This window comes from Fringilla coelebs (assembly GCF_963513975.1).
Source record: "Fringilla coelebs genome assembly, chromosome: 5".
NCBI lineage: Eukaryota > Metazoa > Chordata > Aves > Passeriformes > Fringillidae > Fringilla > Fringilla coelebs.
The window spans coordinates 71,783,566-71,800,183 of record NC_140033.1 but is presented as its reverse complement, the minus strand read 5'-3'; the positions used below and the strand labels follow the sequence as shown (position 1 = coordinate 71,800,183).

The 16,618-nt window shown below is 41.8% G+C and overlaps 1 protein-coding gene across 1 annotated transcript in view; it reads right to left on the bottom strand.

Annotated features, from left to right (window-relative positions):
• Positions 1-16,618, bottom strand: part of BCAT1 (branched chain amino acid transaminase 1) — a 57,278-nt gene that overhangs the window by 38,560 nt on the left and 2,100 nt on the right. Inside the window, exon 2 of the mRNA XM_084206664.1 lies at positions 2,021-2,071. Within this exon, the coding sequence (XP_084062790.1) occupies positions 2,021-2,071 (51 nt within the window). The remainder of the gene's footprint in view (positions 1-2,020; positions 2,072-16,618) is intronic.

Here is a 16,618-nt window from a genome sequence, read left to right as displayed (position 1 = left end):
CTGTAAACAATATGTTTTATGTAAGCTTTAACCAAAACCATACCCTGTGCTCTGCACTCCCACAATCTTGGATTGCTTAGGTCACTGGCACAAAATTGCAGCTTTGCTCAGCACAGTCAGCCCCATGGGTCAGCTTGATTCCTTTGAAATATTATTAGCTATAGTTTCTGAAATTGCAAGCCCATAACTGTCTTCCACAAAAATGTTCAAGAAGCTCCCTAGAATGAATCCAGGCTATTTTATTTTAATTTTCTGTTGCTGGTTTTGTCTTCATTTATGAAGTTTTTCCTTCTTAATTTTACTGTAAACTTAAGGAGGCTGAAAAATAATTATAATGCATGACACTACAGCCAGGACCTATATTCTCACTCTACTCTTCCCACAGTAGAGTATTTTCTAGAAATCTCTAGATTTCTAGAAAGTCTCAGCCCACCATAAGGCAGGAATGAAGTCTCACAAATTAGACTTCAGCCTGAGCCAGCTGCTTTCTCCTAGCATTATTCCCTTTCTGACCATCTGTCCCACCTGTTAATGTGGTTTTCCCCTCACCCAGCCTCCCCACTACAACGATTTGCCATTCTATCAGTGCAAAGGAACCTGGACTAAATCCAGCTCTGTGCAACTTGCTATTTGGAGCTTTGGTAAGGCACCTGCTTGACTGCTGGTATAATTAAATCTGCCTTAAGCCTGGTTTAGTTTATGCCAAGTTCACCTGTGAGCCAAACACAAGAGTTTGCTGTCCTTCCTCCCACTGCCTCAACGAGCGAAAGTTTGGGTCAGTTTGGTTACTCAAGGGTCTCCTCTTGTACAGCAATTCTTGTTTGCAAATAGCCCAGCACACTCTGCTGAATGAATCTACTGAGATCTGTTTATTGAAGGTGAATCCACAAAACAACCCCTGCACTCCAGACTTGTGATTTCTTGTGGTTTCAAAACTGGCTGCATGCCTGGTTTTGTCAGCATTTTTCAAATCAAACCTTCTGGCTGAAAAGTCATCCTGAATTTTCCTCCTTGGGCAGAATTGCCAGAGACACACAACATGAAGAAATGAGGAAGAGAAGAACTGGGAAGGGCTGAGAATGAGGAAGTAGAAATTAAATGGCACGTCCCTACACAGTGAAATTCTGCACTCATGGACTCAAGAACTCCTTGCTGTTTTCAATGAGACCGACATCAGAATAAACCTTATCAAAGATATTATATATACATATAATATAGATATTTTAAGATAGAGATATTGTATTATATATGTCTATTTGTTAATATAAATATTATCAATATTTATTACTGCATTAATTTTTCATATCTCTTTAAAGTCTGACAACTGAAGGGGAAATAATTACTTAAGCATAGTTCAGAGGACTGCACAGCTGTGGCACTGCCCAAAAAAGTCAGGAAGAACACAACACTTACAAAGCACATCATAATTTCATCTCATGCACTGCTGACAATAGTCAGAAATAACAGGAACGGAACTGCTGAAAAAACATGAGTTTTTCTGACTACTACTTTCATATTTCTGTAAAATATAGATAAGGCTTTTTTAAAGACTGTAAATCAGGGAACAAGAGAGAAAAAGAATTACAGATGTGTGACATAAAGAATAAAGGCAAAGGACATAGAAAAGGCAGGAAAAAGGAAATTAGACAGATGCAGAACTCAAAGGAGCACATGCTGACAGGCTCTGCACTTCCAACAGAAAACTGGAAGCTGACATCTGTACCCATCCAGCTTTCAAATGAGCTCTGAGTTACTAGCACTGCATTCAGGAAGCAGGCAGAGAATGGGATCTTAACTGAGCTCATTTCTAGGCATAAGATTAAAATAAAAAGAGAGGGATGCAATTTCATGTCAGCTCCTGGCAGCTGCTCAGCATTCCTGCCTGTCCCAGCCCTGTTTGTTGTGGAGTGCTGATAATGTTCCCAAGCTGCAGAGCTTTGGAGCCCTTCTGTGGTCCTCAGCTCTGCAGCTTTGGGACCCAATGGAAAAACCCCTTTTTCTGAAGGCCATGGACACATACCTTGAAAGATGCAGCCATTTGCTTTCCTGTTTCTCCAGAGAGTCCTCCGCCCTAGGAAAAACAAACCAGAGCAAATCAAATCCATTGCACAGGGCAGGAAAGGTGATGCACATTCAGCTCATTCATTTCAGGGACAGACTGCATTCAATCAGCAGCCTTTGCCTCAGTAAATCTATTAGCAAGAACTTTGTGGTGAGTTCTTAGCACAACTTTCCATCTTCTGGGCTCTCAGTTTTACTTCAGTTCCTTTATTTTGTGCAGCTGCATTTCAGGGCTTCATAGAGGTAAGAGATATATATACACATAACATGCTAGATTAGATTAGCACTCTGTAGGTTATGGACAACATCACAAGTTTTTCATTCAGAGCTGAATAAATAAACTGTTTTTTTACTCAAGTTTCTCTACTGAAGTATCTACCTAACAGGTTTGCTTTTGCCTTTTTTAAGAGAAGGCTGAGTAGGCAGAATGGAAGAAAAAAAGAAAGAACTGGTTTAGTTGAATCCTTCATTAGCCAAAGAGAGTAATGAGGAATTATTCACCTATATGAATAAATAATGAGATTATTGTGCATTATCTATACTGTGGAACTTTAGGCTTCTGCAAAAGAACTGGGAAGGGAAAAAAGACAAAAATAAAAAAAAGGAGTGTTAGTTCCAGGCATCCTTCTGTTCAACAACAGAGGGATAACACACAGTGGGAAGCCATCTACCTAAAAATAATTCCCAGTTCCCACAGCATCACCTTAGCATCTCTGTGGACCCTCCTGCAGTACCCCTGGTGCCTTCCCTGCCCAAAGGAGACAGACAGCCACATCAGGGTTCCTTCTTTCCCAGCAGCCTTCAAGAGGGAGCTGAAAAGGTGAAGTGGGTGCAGAGGCTTAGGAGGGGGAAGAAGGACCAGGAGCAAGAGCTTGGGGTGATGGGCCATGAAAGAGGATGGCTGGGATGATGGCTTTAGGAGCACAGCTGGAAGGATGGAGAGGACTTGGTGGCTGTCTCTCAGCCAGATGGGAAAGCCCCAGATCAAAGGTACAATCCCCTGATGGAAAGAAGCACAGAAAACCTTTGGTGGTCAGCCTGTGAGACCCCAGCTCCTCACAGGGAGCAGTTCTCACCCCCAGGAGGGCTGGTGCAGGTGGATGGCAGTGCCAAGGACACAGCAGCCACCAAAATGTGGGGCCAGGGCTGGCACCACATGGATCACAGGCTTACAGAGAAGGCAAGTAACAGGAGTCTTTTCCCTTTTTACAGATCTTGGGAATATAGTAAACATACAAAAAAAAAAAAAAAAGAAAAAAAGCTGTATTTTCAGTGGACCTTCCACAGATCACAGCCTTGCTACCAGCAAAAAATAAAAGGCAAACTCCCAGCCACAGCAGATCTCACTTCCTCTCCCCTTCCCCCCAGGGAGCCCCCCACATCCCTCCTGCTGCCTCCTCTCAGCTTTAACCCTTCTGTTCCTCTTCTTTGTAACTCTCTCCAGCAAGGCAGGCAATAGTGGCTACAGGCACTAAAAGAGAACATGCCAAGAGAGATCATAAATCTCTTTACAATATCCCAGAATGCTTTAGCCTTCATTAAAAATATGCTTCATTTGCCCTAAAGCTGAGGGTTTTCTACTCCAGAAGGACAAGACTGGCAGAGTGGCAGACACAAGCAGGACTAAAGTGTCACCCAAAGCCAAGGACACTGTATAATAACATCTCCTTGCTTTACCTGTAATTTTTCAAACACTTCCAAACCCACAGGTAAAATCCTAGAAAACCTTCATGACACCATCAGCTGACAGCAATGAAGCATTCCACAGATGAATGGAGGCAGCTGATTTTTCTCTTCCCTGCAATGAATTAGGATGTATGCTGGTTCCCAGCTAACAGGATGGGAATTGCCAGCTCTGGAAGAAAAATATCCTCATGCCATCACCCCAGCTCTGAAGAAAAATATCTCAGAGAGCTCCAGCTCCACTGCTGGCTTTTGTCTAACATCCAGCATACCAGGTTGGATTTGCTAATAATAATTACTGGTGACAGCAAATACTGACAAGTACTCAACCACTATGCTTCAGTTTCTTCCTGTTGCTGCTTCATGGAGCTGCCCTAAAGCAAGAGCTGGCATCAGCACAGAGGGCTGGAGCTGGATACAGCTTAATATTCTCTTTCATGATCTCTTTTAAAGATACCAAGCTTGGATGTGAATTTGAAGTGCAGACCACCTACAGGAACAGCCCCTGGGGGCTCCATCACGCTGCTCTTCAGTTCTAGATTACCACTGAACTCAGGGAAGTCATCAGCCCAATTTTTGGGCACATGCCATGGGGCCAGCCCCTCCTAGGGCTCTCCAGGAAGTCATTATTAATTTTTACAGATTTAACTCATATTTAAAGCAAGTAGCTAACTGCCTTTGTTAACCACACTGAGATTAAACTGAGTTAATCCCTCAGCACTAAAAAGAAATACCACAATTACTTTCTAATTAACAGAGTCATATTTTAATGATTCCATGGCCTACAAATCTGAAACATGTTGCTAAGTGCAATATGGAAAATTGCTCCCTGGTTTAGTGCCAATGTTGCCAAGGGAGATACGCCAAACATAAATGTGCCCTTTCTGTTTAATAGCATGGTAGATTTAAACCTGCCCCCATTAAAATACTGATGTTATCCTACAGATACACTTGAGCCACTGGGTGAACTACTTCTCAAAATTCACTCAAGAGTATCTCAAGTAGCTGCACAATTACACAAGCATGACATTATTTCCTATGTAGTGCTGTAGAGATATCAGTGTATTCTCTGTGGTGTATGTAAACACTTTTTCTAAATAGGAAATAGAAGAACATTTCAAAGTTTTCCTTTGAAAATACTGAAAACACACATTGATTTTAACATTACTGTAAAGTCTGTATGAGAACGAGGTGTAAAATCTTACAGTAGATTAAACTTGGCTAAAAAATGGGGTTTGTATGTCATTTTATCACTGTGAAACTACTGAAACAAAGACCTGCTGAGCAGAAATTCTGTTATTACTTTTACTGAAGATCCCAATGCTCTAATGACCATTACAAATCCTTTAGCACTGACAGAGCAATCCCAATGCACTCAGCTGGATAACTGCTCCTCACATCAGCACTTGGCTCCAACCCAACTCTTCCACAAGGCACAGGTAAAGCCTCAGGGGGTATCTGTGTATGGAACACTTCCTGGCCCTTCTGGCAAATCTTGGGCTTAGCAGTTGTCACCTGCCCCTCTGCTAGACCTGTCCCAAACCTGACATCCAGCTCCTGCACCTGGTCGTCAGGCTGCCTTAGACACTGACATCTACAGCTCCTGGCAGCATGGTGCTGCAGCCCATGCTCTCCTTCCCAGGAGAAGAAATCCTGGCAAAGGGATTTTTCCAGAAAATATGACAGTGACACCTTCACACTTGGCGGCTTTTGGGGGCACACTCAGCATCAGCATCTTTGTTCTGGTTTGGGACTGTGTTCCATGAACTGCAATTCCTTTGTCAAACTGCTGTGCTTGGGGTTTAGCTACTCCATCTCCCTGGCTCACCTTCAGTTATAAAACAGGAACTGAGGAGTACCAGAAGCTGTGGACTTCACCTGCAAACTGCATTTCTTTAATCCATAGTGTACGACATCATTTATTTTTTTAAAAAGTCACCAGTTCTCCAACAAATTTTCCAGTTACTTCTATATGCCATGTACTTTGTCACTCTTTCTCAAACAAAGCTAGTTCTTTATTCAGTTCCATGCTCACTTAATTTTCCCTGTTATTAGAGAACTCTCCTGACCACCAGGGAACAGAAAACTTTCCCTAGCAGAAGGCAAGAGTAAGGAAACAAATTGAAAATGCTGTCTACAGAGCTCATGCTTTCAGCTAGGAAATCATACTGGATGCTTTTCAAAACAACCCAAGTTCTGCAGCCTCACAAAATCCTTATTCATCTGTTTTGGTTTCACAGTCACCCGTGTGAAACGCCCCCAGACAGCTCCAGTGTCTCTGCTCTGAGGGAGATTTTGATAAGCAGCACCAGTGCCCTGCTGAGTACTATCAGAGACAGAACACCTGGAAACCTGATTTCATGCCCAGGAAAGAACTGCAGACAGTGCACTGGCTACTCATGGAAGTCAAGAACCTAAAGAAAACTAAATAAACCACAGAGACATGGCAGTGACTGCACAGAGTTCCTCCTATCAAAGCAAACCCACCTCCTGCTATAAACAACATCTTATCCTGCAGCAGCCATCAGGCCCCAAAAAAGATGGATCAGAAATTTCCTCTAATCAGAAGTTATGTGAAAGACAATTTTCAAGGAAGAAAGCCCTTTCTGAGACATTTCTCCAAGCTAAAACACTATCTTAGTGCTCTTTCCCCATGCCTGCTTCGGGCTACTAAGTGTCTAAGAAACACTTCATGCTCTAATTTGCACTGGAAGGATAATGAAATTCGAGCCCTTGCCAGACTACAGGAATTCAGCAGATCAATAAATCCAATCCAGGACTCACACTCTGGCACAGGGAAGCCAAACAAGGTGTGTGGTGACAGGTACCCTGTCACTCACAGCCACACAAACCAGAGCTGCCCTCCTGCTCCAAGGTAAAACACAATCCAGTGTGTACAAATGCAGATATTCTGTATTGCTACAACCAGGCAAGAACACTGCCATGACTTCAAAACAGCTTTTACCTGTCCTGAGGAAACATTCATCCAAATTGGCAGCCACGTCACACAAAAGATGAATTTGCAGAAAAAAAAAAAACCACTAATAATGTTCACAGCTTAACAACAACAACAACAAAAAAAAAAACAAACAAAAAACCAAACAAAAGAAAGAGAAAAACAAGAAAACCAAAATCAAAACGGAAAACCCCACACAGAGAAAATTTGCTAATTTTGTGATATCATATTAATAAATGTTAAGTGATATCATATTATTTTAGTATCAACTAGAAATTTTATTATTTTATTTATTTAGTTATTATTTATTTATTTTATATTTATTTTTAAAATTTATTTATTAAATCTTGTGAAAGATTCCCATAGTTTAAGAAGCTCATTGATGGAAGCCAAGAGCCATAAAAGCACTTTAATCCTGTCTCTATGCTGCAGGCATGGGAACATAAACATACACAACACATGTGTGTGCCACCCTGCAAATGGCATCAAGTGCATGTGTTGGGCAGGGCCACTTACACAATTTACAGTGCTGATTTCTGCACTTCCAACATTTTCCAGACTGTTCCTCCTTACACAGCTCCTCCCTGATGCCTTCTCAGCCTGGCATTATCACCTCACTGGAGCTGCCTGTCCAACCTTGGGCTGGCACTAATGTTAGTTAAACACAGGCTGTGCAATGACAGCACACAACAAAGAAAAACACAAGGCAACTAGTGTAGCAGAAAAATAGGGCTTCCACACTATTTAATAATCATTTTGCCTCACAGTGAGGGCATTGGGGCACAGAAAATACAGGAGGTTTTATGTCCAAGAAAGCTGCATTGCATAAAATAAGGTTGAATTGAAATAGATTGTAATTAAATTAGTCTGAAAAACTGTGCAGGCACTTATCCCTGACTCGAGCAGTTCACTGGCTTTAATTTAAACCAGTTTAATTGGTTTGACTAAAACTGAAATATATTCCTCTTAAAACAAGCATCACTGTTTTTATTATGCTTAAATAAAGGACAATTCAGATTATATGAGCACAACTTGCTGGTTAGAAAAGCCTTAGAACAGAGGCCATCAAGAAGCAGAAATATTCAGCTAATCCACCCAAGACTCATGTTTACTAACATTTATAGCTGAATCACATCTGTAAAAGCAGACAAACTTGGTTCCACAAGAACAAATAAATGCAGAACTGTGTTTGCAAAGTAAAGCCACTACAAGCAGCACTCTGGTGAAAAACCTCTTCTAGAACTAATGTCAATTTTTTGACTCAGGGCTCAAATTAGTATTTGAGTAAGTTCAGTAATGCCTGAACTGATGCAGAAGAAAGCTTGTCTCAGTTCACTTGAATGACAGCAAGGCTAGGCAAGCTGAAGGAGATCTACTCCTGAATTCCAAAAAGAACAGGGGCTCGACAAGAACTTTAATTATCAAGAACTCTAAAGGAACAAAGAGACCAGCAGAATCAGAAAACTTATTTGTTGAAACTAACCCTAAGGAGAACCTGACCAGGGATCTATTCAGTTTCAGACTGAATTTATTTTGTCACATATTTCAGAAAAATTTACAACTTGAGCTGTCAATTACAGTCATACACCACGGAGTGTGAAGTGTGATCTCTCCCAGCTGAAAACCCCTGAGAGGCTCCCAGCAGTCCCATCCAGCACAGGACATAAAGCAGCTGTAACCTTTGTGCGCTGCTCCTTTATTCAATACTCACTTTGCACATCCAGACAATTCCCCTTCCTATTTTCTTAGCAGAAAGAGGCAAGCACTCTAAAGAAACCCTCCCCACCAATGACTCCAGGAGCTGTGTGCTTTAGCCTTGATTTCTGAAGGCACTGCTCACACTGATCTTGAGTGTTTGCCTCCCTCCCTATGACCCTTCTGCTGCTCGGTCAATCCCCAGCGCCATTTCCTCTGTCTTCACAGTTTACTGCCCTTCTGATTTGGGAAAACAGCCTGGTACAATGAGGGGAAGAGGCAGATGACCTAATGGAGCCCTTCCATCTCTAACTCCTGTGAGCAGTGCTCTAAGTGACCCTTTTGTTGGTTTGTTTGGCCCGTCTAGCATTAATTAGGGTTTTAACAAATGCATTGTTTGCTAGAATGGCATGAAGGAAAACATGTTAAAGCAACCAACTGGATCTGGTTGACCTAAAAATTCACCTGCTGGTTTTCTAACTAGACAGTGTCTCACGGCTGTATGATACAGTGATTGCTCAAACAAAATAAATTCTGAAAGACACCAAGTTTTAATGCATTTAGGGCCAGTTCTTTGATATGAGATCTTCTGCATCAAACTGCCAACAAGAAAGGCCATAAATGCTATTGCATGCTTTCCCCTAACACTGCAGCAGGGCTTTGCTCTTTACCACAAGCTTGTGCTCACAGCTAACATTCTCTAATATTTCCCTTTTTGAGACATTTCCCTCTCCTCATGTATTCCAAAAGCCGGGCACTAAATCAGCATTTTAAGAATTTATAGTAAAATTAAGCAGGATGCATTTTTAACTGCACTGTTATACCAGAAAAGATGAGCCTAAGCACAATAAAAACTAATTTGTTTATTTTCCCCAAAGATTCAGTTACACTGACTATATTTTTTATTCTGGGACAGCTGTACAGATAAATGACAGATCTGATTTAAAGATGCATAAAACGTAGCTTGCAATTTATTCGTGAAATTGCCTGATAGTGGAAACTACACACAGATTCTGCAGCTGATGACCAAGGCAATTGGCTTTATGCAATTACCAAATGAAAATATAAATAACACGAAGGCATAGAGAGCAGAAACAAATCAAATCATCGTCTGATGAGTTAGTGAGGGCTTAGAACTGGAAGCAAACAATTTAGTGAGGGAGACCAAAGCTTCTGCAGTTTGCAAATAAATCACTAAAAACTCCTTGGGGGGGAAAAAAAACCCAACCAAACAGCAGAGACAGTGATGGATGCCAAAATGAGAACTGACATGGCCAAAGAAAAAAGCTAGCAGACAAAAACCAGTTTTTAAGGACACAGCCCTGTGTGCAGGCTCCCCCATAAGCGCAGCAGCAGCAGGAGGAGCACGAGGCCAGCCCTGAATCACTGGCCTGTGTCAGGGGTCATGTGGAGCTATTCTCAGAGCGCTCAGACCGTGTCCCATTTAAGCCCATTCTGCACTGGAATAAAGGTTTACATAAGACACTGAGGAAAGATGAATGGCACACTGAAAACAAAGGCTCTGTGGAGGAAAAGAACAGAAGAGCTTTTGGAGGAAGGAAGAGTTACTTTTTCCACCATAAGTGCTGTGTAAGTGCCACTAGAGATGACAGAACTGTGACTGACACAGCTGGCTCAATGCAATGCACACGTGTGGCTGCTGGTGTGCACAGGGCTGGCACCACATCTAGCCCTGGTGACTCTGCATGGCCCATTTAATCACAACCCATCATCAAATGCACTGCTGAAAAGCACCAGGAGCATGACTCCGTGCAGTGTGCTGGCTGCTGTTCCCTGTCCCTGCTTCCCAAGAGGCTGCTGCGTCCCTGCAGTGTCCCACAGATGAAGCTGATAAGGCATGGCAGCAGCTATCTCACCTGGGGATCTGAATGGGCTCAGAGCTGCAGGGACACTCTGCTCCTCTGCTCAGAGTGCTCCTGGAAAGAGGCTTCTCTGCTGTTCCTCTCCAGTGTCTGAGCAAAGCCCCTCTCTCCCTGCTTGCAGGCACAACCCTGCACACCCAGGTGTGGGCTCAGCCTGGATGATGCTGCAGCTCAAACCTGCAGGGACACTCTGCCCCACTGCTCCTATAGAGATGTTTCTGTTTCTCTGCTGTTCCTCTCCAGTGTCTGAGCAAAGCCCCTCTCTCCCCGCTTGCATGCAGAACTGTGCACACCCAGGTGTGGGCTCTGCCTGGACCATGCTGCAGCAGGACCCTGACTCCAATTTCAGGGCTTGCAGTGATTCCTGTTAAGAGATGCATTAAAGTTATCCTGTATCTCGTTAATCAGGTGATTGCCCCAGTCCAGAGCAATTTTGGGAGAAATCAAGTTTTTAACAAATGCATTGTTTGCCAGAATAGCATGAAGGAAAACTTGTTAAAGCAACCAGCTGACCTAAAAATTCACCTGCCTGTTTTCTAACTAGACAGTGTCTCATGGCTGTATGATACAGTGATTGCTCAAACAAAATAAATTAAATTCTGAAAGACACCACAGTTTTCTTGTATTTAGGCCCAATTCTTTGATATGAGATCTTCTGCATCAAACTGCCAACAAGGCCATAAATGCTATTGCATGCTTTCCCCTAACAAAGTAGCAGGGCTTTGCTCTTTACCACAAGCTGGTGCTCATTATGTTTTCTCTAACATTTTCCCTTCCTCATGTATTCCAAAAGCCAGGTACTAAATCAGCATTTTAAGAATTTATAGTAAAATTAAGCAGGGTGCATTTTTAACTGCACTGTTATACCAGGAGGACAGTGAGAAATATTGCAAAAATTTCTTTCCAGAAATACTGCAAATACTGCGTTCTCCTGGATTCTGATGGTGGGCTGGAACTGCTTGTTCTGGATAAAGAATGAAGACCTTCATTATTTATAAGCTTTAAAGAACACATCTCACTGTAAGCCTGGCTCTGCAGTCCCAACAGCCAGGTGAGAGAAGGCAAGAAATATCTATCTCTCCTATCTCTCCTACAAACAGGAAACTGAGGCACATATTGTCCCACTGACACACTTCATCCTGCTCAGCAGCTGCTTCAGGGAACCCACTGGGGTGCCACACAGGGTCTGCACAGCTCCCAAGGAACTAAAACATCAAATCTGTCACTGTCATATTTTCTGGGAAAATCTCTTTGCCCAGGATTTTGCTCCTGGGAAGATGAGAACCCTCAGAGAAAAAAGAAAACAATCATCTGATTTGCTTCTCCTGTCTTTTGCTGCTTTGGGATGTTTTTGGAGATCGTTTATCCAACAGGTGATTGTTTCATTGGTTTCATGTGAATTGTTTTAACTTAATGGCCAATCACAGCCAGGCTGTGTCAGGGCTCTGGAAAGAGTCAGGAGTTTTCATTATTATATTTTTAGCCTTCTGTCTGTATCCTTGCCGTATTCTTTAGTATAGTTCAGTATAGCATTCTTTAATATAACATAATATCATAAAATAATAAATTAGCCTTCTGAGCACAGGGAGTCAGATTTATCATTCCTTCCTTTGTCCAGGGGTCCCAGAAAATACAAGATCAAATCCACCACAGTTCTTCTCAAGGAAGAACAGGTGCAAACAACTGATTTACGATGGGCTGTTCACTGCTCACAGCTGTAACCCTCTCAAGCTTCTTACCTAACAGCACACAGGTAGTGGCTGCACAACACCTGCTCACAGCAGCTCCAGTGGGGTTTAAGCCTGCCATGATTGGTTTGAAGCAATGAGACACCTCTCCAAAGCCTGCCTTAAACCCCTGTGATGTGTGTTTTGCTGTGTGCTCAAACACTGCCCTGATCTCTTTCAAGTGGACACAGTTCAACAAAGCAGAAAGGAAACTGAAGCTTTCCTCTTGATGTAAAGGGCACTGGAACAGGGCTAAGCCAAAGGGAAAATCCTGGGGATCTGTTTGAGGACAGCATCTACAATAATGTTCTTGTTCCAATAACAGCAGAGAGGGAGCACATTTCCATGACAGACCTTCAGCTCAGAAGATTCTAGGAACTTAACTGCTTTACACTCTTTGAGTTGCAGAGGCTGTCACAGAAGGTAAAAAGCATTACCCACCACACCAAGCAAGTGTAAATAAGCCCATGGAAGCTTACTAACAAGCCAGGAAAAGCTGGGTACAACTACAGCATCATTGCAGTGTCACACATTGCTCTCTTCAATGTGGTACAACAACAAGATAACACCCAGAAGCAGCTGCTTCTCTTCATATCATCTGCTAAAAGAGGTAAAATATTCCAAACTGGTGACAGAATCAGCTACCCCACCTACTTCATATATATTCAGCTATGTAACAACTCTATGACCAGAAAAAATAATGGATTGTAAGGCCCCAAAATTCTGGAGCTGTATTAACCTTATCCTGTGTGTCCTTTCTAAACAACGTGAGCAAGTCCTTCATCTGAAATCCCCTATCATTTGTTGACAGTGCCCAGAGCAAACTGGAGGCTGCCCAGGGAATTTGAGAGCAAAATATCACTCAGCACATGAAAAGCGGCCTTGGAAGAAAAGGGCGGTCCCAGATGAGGTATTTGTAGAGGTGACAGCATTAAGCAGACATGAAGCACACAAAATGCAGAGAGGACCTTTGCCCAAATCCCAGCATGTTTAAAGCTGCAACAACATAAATCGGGAGTGATGCAGCCTCTATTAGAAAAATGACAGCTTTGAAATGGTAAGAAATGGAAATGAAGATAATAGACTAGCCTATGACAAGTACTGCAGCCTTGTCCTCCTACAATGCAATACCTGTATCAATGATCAAACAGCCCTGCTCAGCTCCACAAACCTAAACTGACAAATGACTCACTTATAACGTGAGCAAAGGGTCTGGGAGGCTTCAGTGCACGTGAACATCAATGTTTTTCACATTTCAGAATGTATGAAGCTAGTCTTGAGCCCCTTAAAAGCTCAGAATTGCATCTGATTTGTTCACTGCTGAAATCCAGCTCACCTGGAAATGGTAGGACAGAACATTCATTTTATATGTATGCTTTAGTAAATATTCTGCCAAATTAACATGATGAAAACATCACTGGCTACAGCACAGCCCCTTAATAGAAAATGCAAATGAAAACAATTGTAAATGCCAATTTTCAGCTTAGAGAACAATCAGAAAGGAATGCTGTTACTGAACTTCTATCTTCAGGTGTCAAGAAGAGAATCAAAGTGTAAATGCCAAAAATTGTCTCTGAAAAACTGCTGAAAGATAAAGGATAATATTAAAATCACAGATGACATACTCATGATGGATAAATGCCTCAAACCCATGTGAACAGAATTCTGGGGGTTTTCTGCATGCACGTACACACGCAGCTGTGGCAAAACTGTGCCTGAGTAGCCACTACATGTAGTAACACACTGTGCTAAGATTATTTCTTCATGCTTATTCATTTTTTCTAGCTTTTACCCTCTATATTTCAGGCAATACTTTCTAGCAATTAGGAAGGGATTTGTCAAATTTTAAGCAAGCATTGCCACACGGCAGAATTCAGGGCTGTGATGTTGATAATTCAATAATAAACCTTCATGTTCTGTTCTCAAAAAATAATTATGGTACTCTGAACTATAAATTTATAAAGACAGTTTATAACAAACAAACTATGGAGCTTATTAAAAAAATACCTAAACTTTTCTTCATACAGAATTAAAAACTTAGCCTCTCTACCAGTTTCTTCAAACTTTAAAATCAGGGAAGTAAAACCTGTATCGAGCATCTGGTAAGAAATTTACATAGCAACTGACCTGGCAGCTATGTTGACAGTAACCTCACAGTAAATGCTAACACTTGAAGTTTCTTTTCCATACTTGTTTGATTAAGAATTTCCTTTATTTTAATGGAGATTGAAAAACTCTACATCAAAAGAAACTATTGTAACCACTGATTTTAGGTGGACTACCTATAATTTTTAATTAATTAAGCAATTGTATCATTTTATAAGAGTAGAATATGCAATTTCATGTGGTAACCTTATAGACTGCATTTCAGATGTAGCAATTTCAAGTTCACATACCTGAAAATCAAAAATACCTCCTTTTAGTCAGTGCTTTATGGTTTCCCAGCTTAAACTCTTCTGTTAAGCACATGGATTTCCTCAAAATAAATACTACTACTCTACTGACACATTAAGAATATACCTTCTGCAAAGCAATCTGCCTACAGTGGTGCCTTGCAACACCACCTTTACACAGACTCCTCTGTGCTGTTAAAAGCCAAACATGCAGGGCTCTGGACAAATATGTGCTGGTTCACACCACTGGGTGTGTCAAAAAACTAAGACCGTATTTTAAAAAATTTAGTTTTTAAGCTTTTTCTTCGGACCACAGGAAAATCCAGGCTGGAAGGAACCCCAGGATGTTGTTAGTGCAACCTCAGGGATAGGCTTTGAGCTCAGACCAGGTTCTTAAGCTTGATCCAGCTGGGTCTTGAGAACTCCCAAGGATGGAAACTGCACAGCATCTCTTGGTAACCCACTTCCCAGCTGTGCTTGTGGAGGCTCTGTTTTCCTTATACCCCATGTGAACTTTTTCTGTTTCAGTAAATGCCATCATCTCTTGTCCTCCTGCCATACAGCCCTGCTGAGCCTGGCCCCATCTCCATCATCTTCCTCTAGATTGTGGAAGGCTGCTGCTACAGCACCCCGGAGACTTCTCCAGACTGAACACACTCTGTTCTTTCCAACTCTGAGTGCTAAAGGTTTAAAAACCTCCATTCTTAGTAAGAGTAATGCAAATTCTAACATTCATTACAGAGGTGATGACTCTTAACACAGCAGTCTAAATGAAATTAAACAAGTGGACATGATGTCTCTGAATCCTACTGGAAATTATTCCAATCAGAAGCTTGTGGGATTAAACCCTGTTTGCATACCAGGAAAAACACTTTTCTGTGCTTACTAGAAATGTTTTTATCAATATGGTGTGTGATATGCTCTAACAGTCACACTGAATTAGCAGTAGCTGGGTACCAGCTGAGAAGTTATATACTGCCCTTGATTAATGCTTCAGGTATATTCTAAAATAAAACCCAAAACACACTGCAGACATCAAGGGAAGAAGTAAATGAGCAACTCTGTTGGAATGGTATTATGACATTAGTCTGCAAAACTAGTAATAAACTATGGGCCAAGATGCACAAAAAGCCCCAGATGGATAACACTTACTGATGACTTTTAAAGATAGTTCCAACTATTCTCATGTTAAGTTTTGGGTCCTCTGATGTCCAGACCAAAGGGTGCTTTCCAGAAGTGCAACACTGGATTTTCCTCTGCAACAGCATATGGTAACACTTCCTAAATTGCCCTTCTGCAACAGGTGCTCTGTTTTATAATGTAATTTTACCTGGACCTTTAATGTATAAAGCCATAAAATAATGAGGCTGTTTCCAAGGCAAATGGGGCCACCCATTTGACTTCACCCTGTGTTAGACTGGGAGGCATCAAGGTGCAAACACAGAAGTGACTACAAACATAACAAATTAGGGTCACACTTGGATTTCTGCTCAACTACGACCTAAAGCCAGGCTTTTAAGATGAAGTTTGGGCTCCATGGTTGCATGTGGGCAGCCACAATTGATTATCAAAAGCCACAATCAGCGCTGAGCGCCTGGAGCTCCCAGAGCTGCCTCTCTGAGACGAGCTTCCCCAGCAGCAGCAAGAACATGATGTGTCACTGTGGGGATGTGAACGTGCCAGTCCCCACATCTCTGGCCTAACAAGGCTGATTGTGCAAATTTTACAGAGAGAATTTACAGCTTGGCTCCATTCTGACACTGAAGGTCCTGTCCTCAAAGCCACTGGTAATTTTCAGCATTATACATTCAGCTGGGATTATTCATTTAAGAAAATAGCATACCACAGGGAAGCAATGAAAATGTCTGCTCCAATTCTTTACCATGTCTCCTAATTTGTTTTAAAATGCCTGAATAAATGCAGAGCACCTGAGTGTTTACACAATTTATTGATTTACCTCCCTAACATTATCCTCCCAGGGATAAATTAATGACTAATGAAATCCACCTGAATTATCATCTATCTAATTAAACAAAGGATACAGCCTGTGGACTATTTTAACAAGATATCAGTTGTGTTAAAGCTACCTCATGACTTTGCAATCTTCCCCTTTACCTATGGCTTTGTAGCATATTCCAATGCTCAATTTCCACGGGGAAAAAGCAGCATATCCACTGGATCACACACAAGTGCTGGGCCTGTCAGTAACAATCAGTGCAT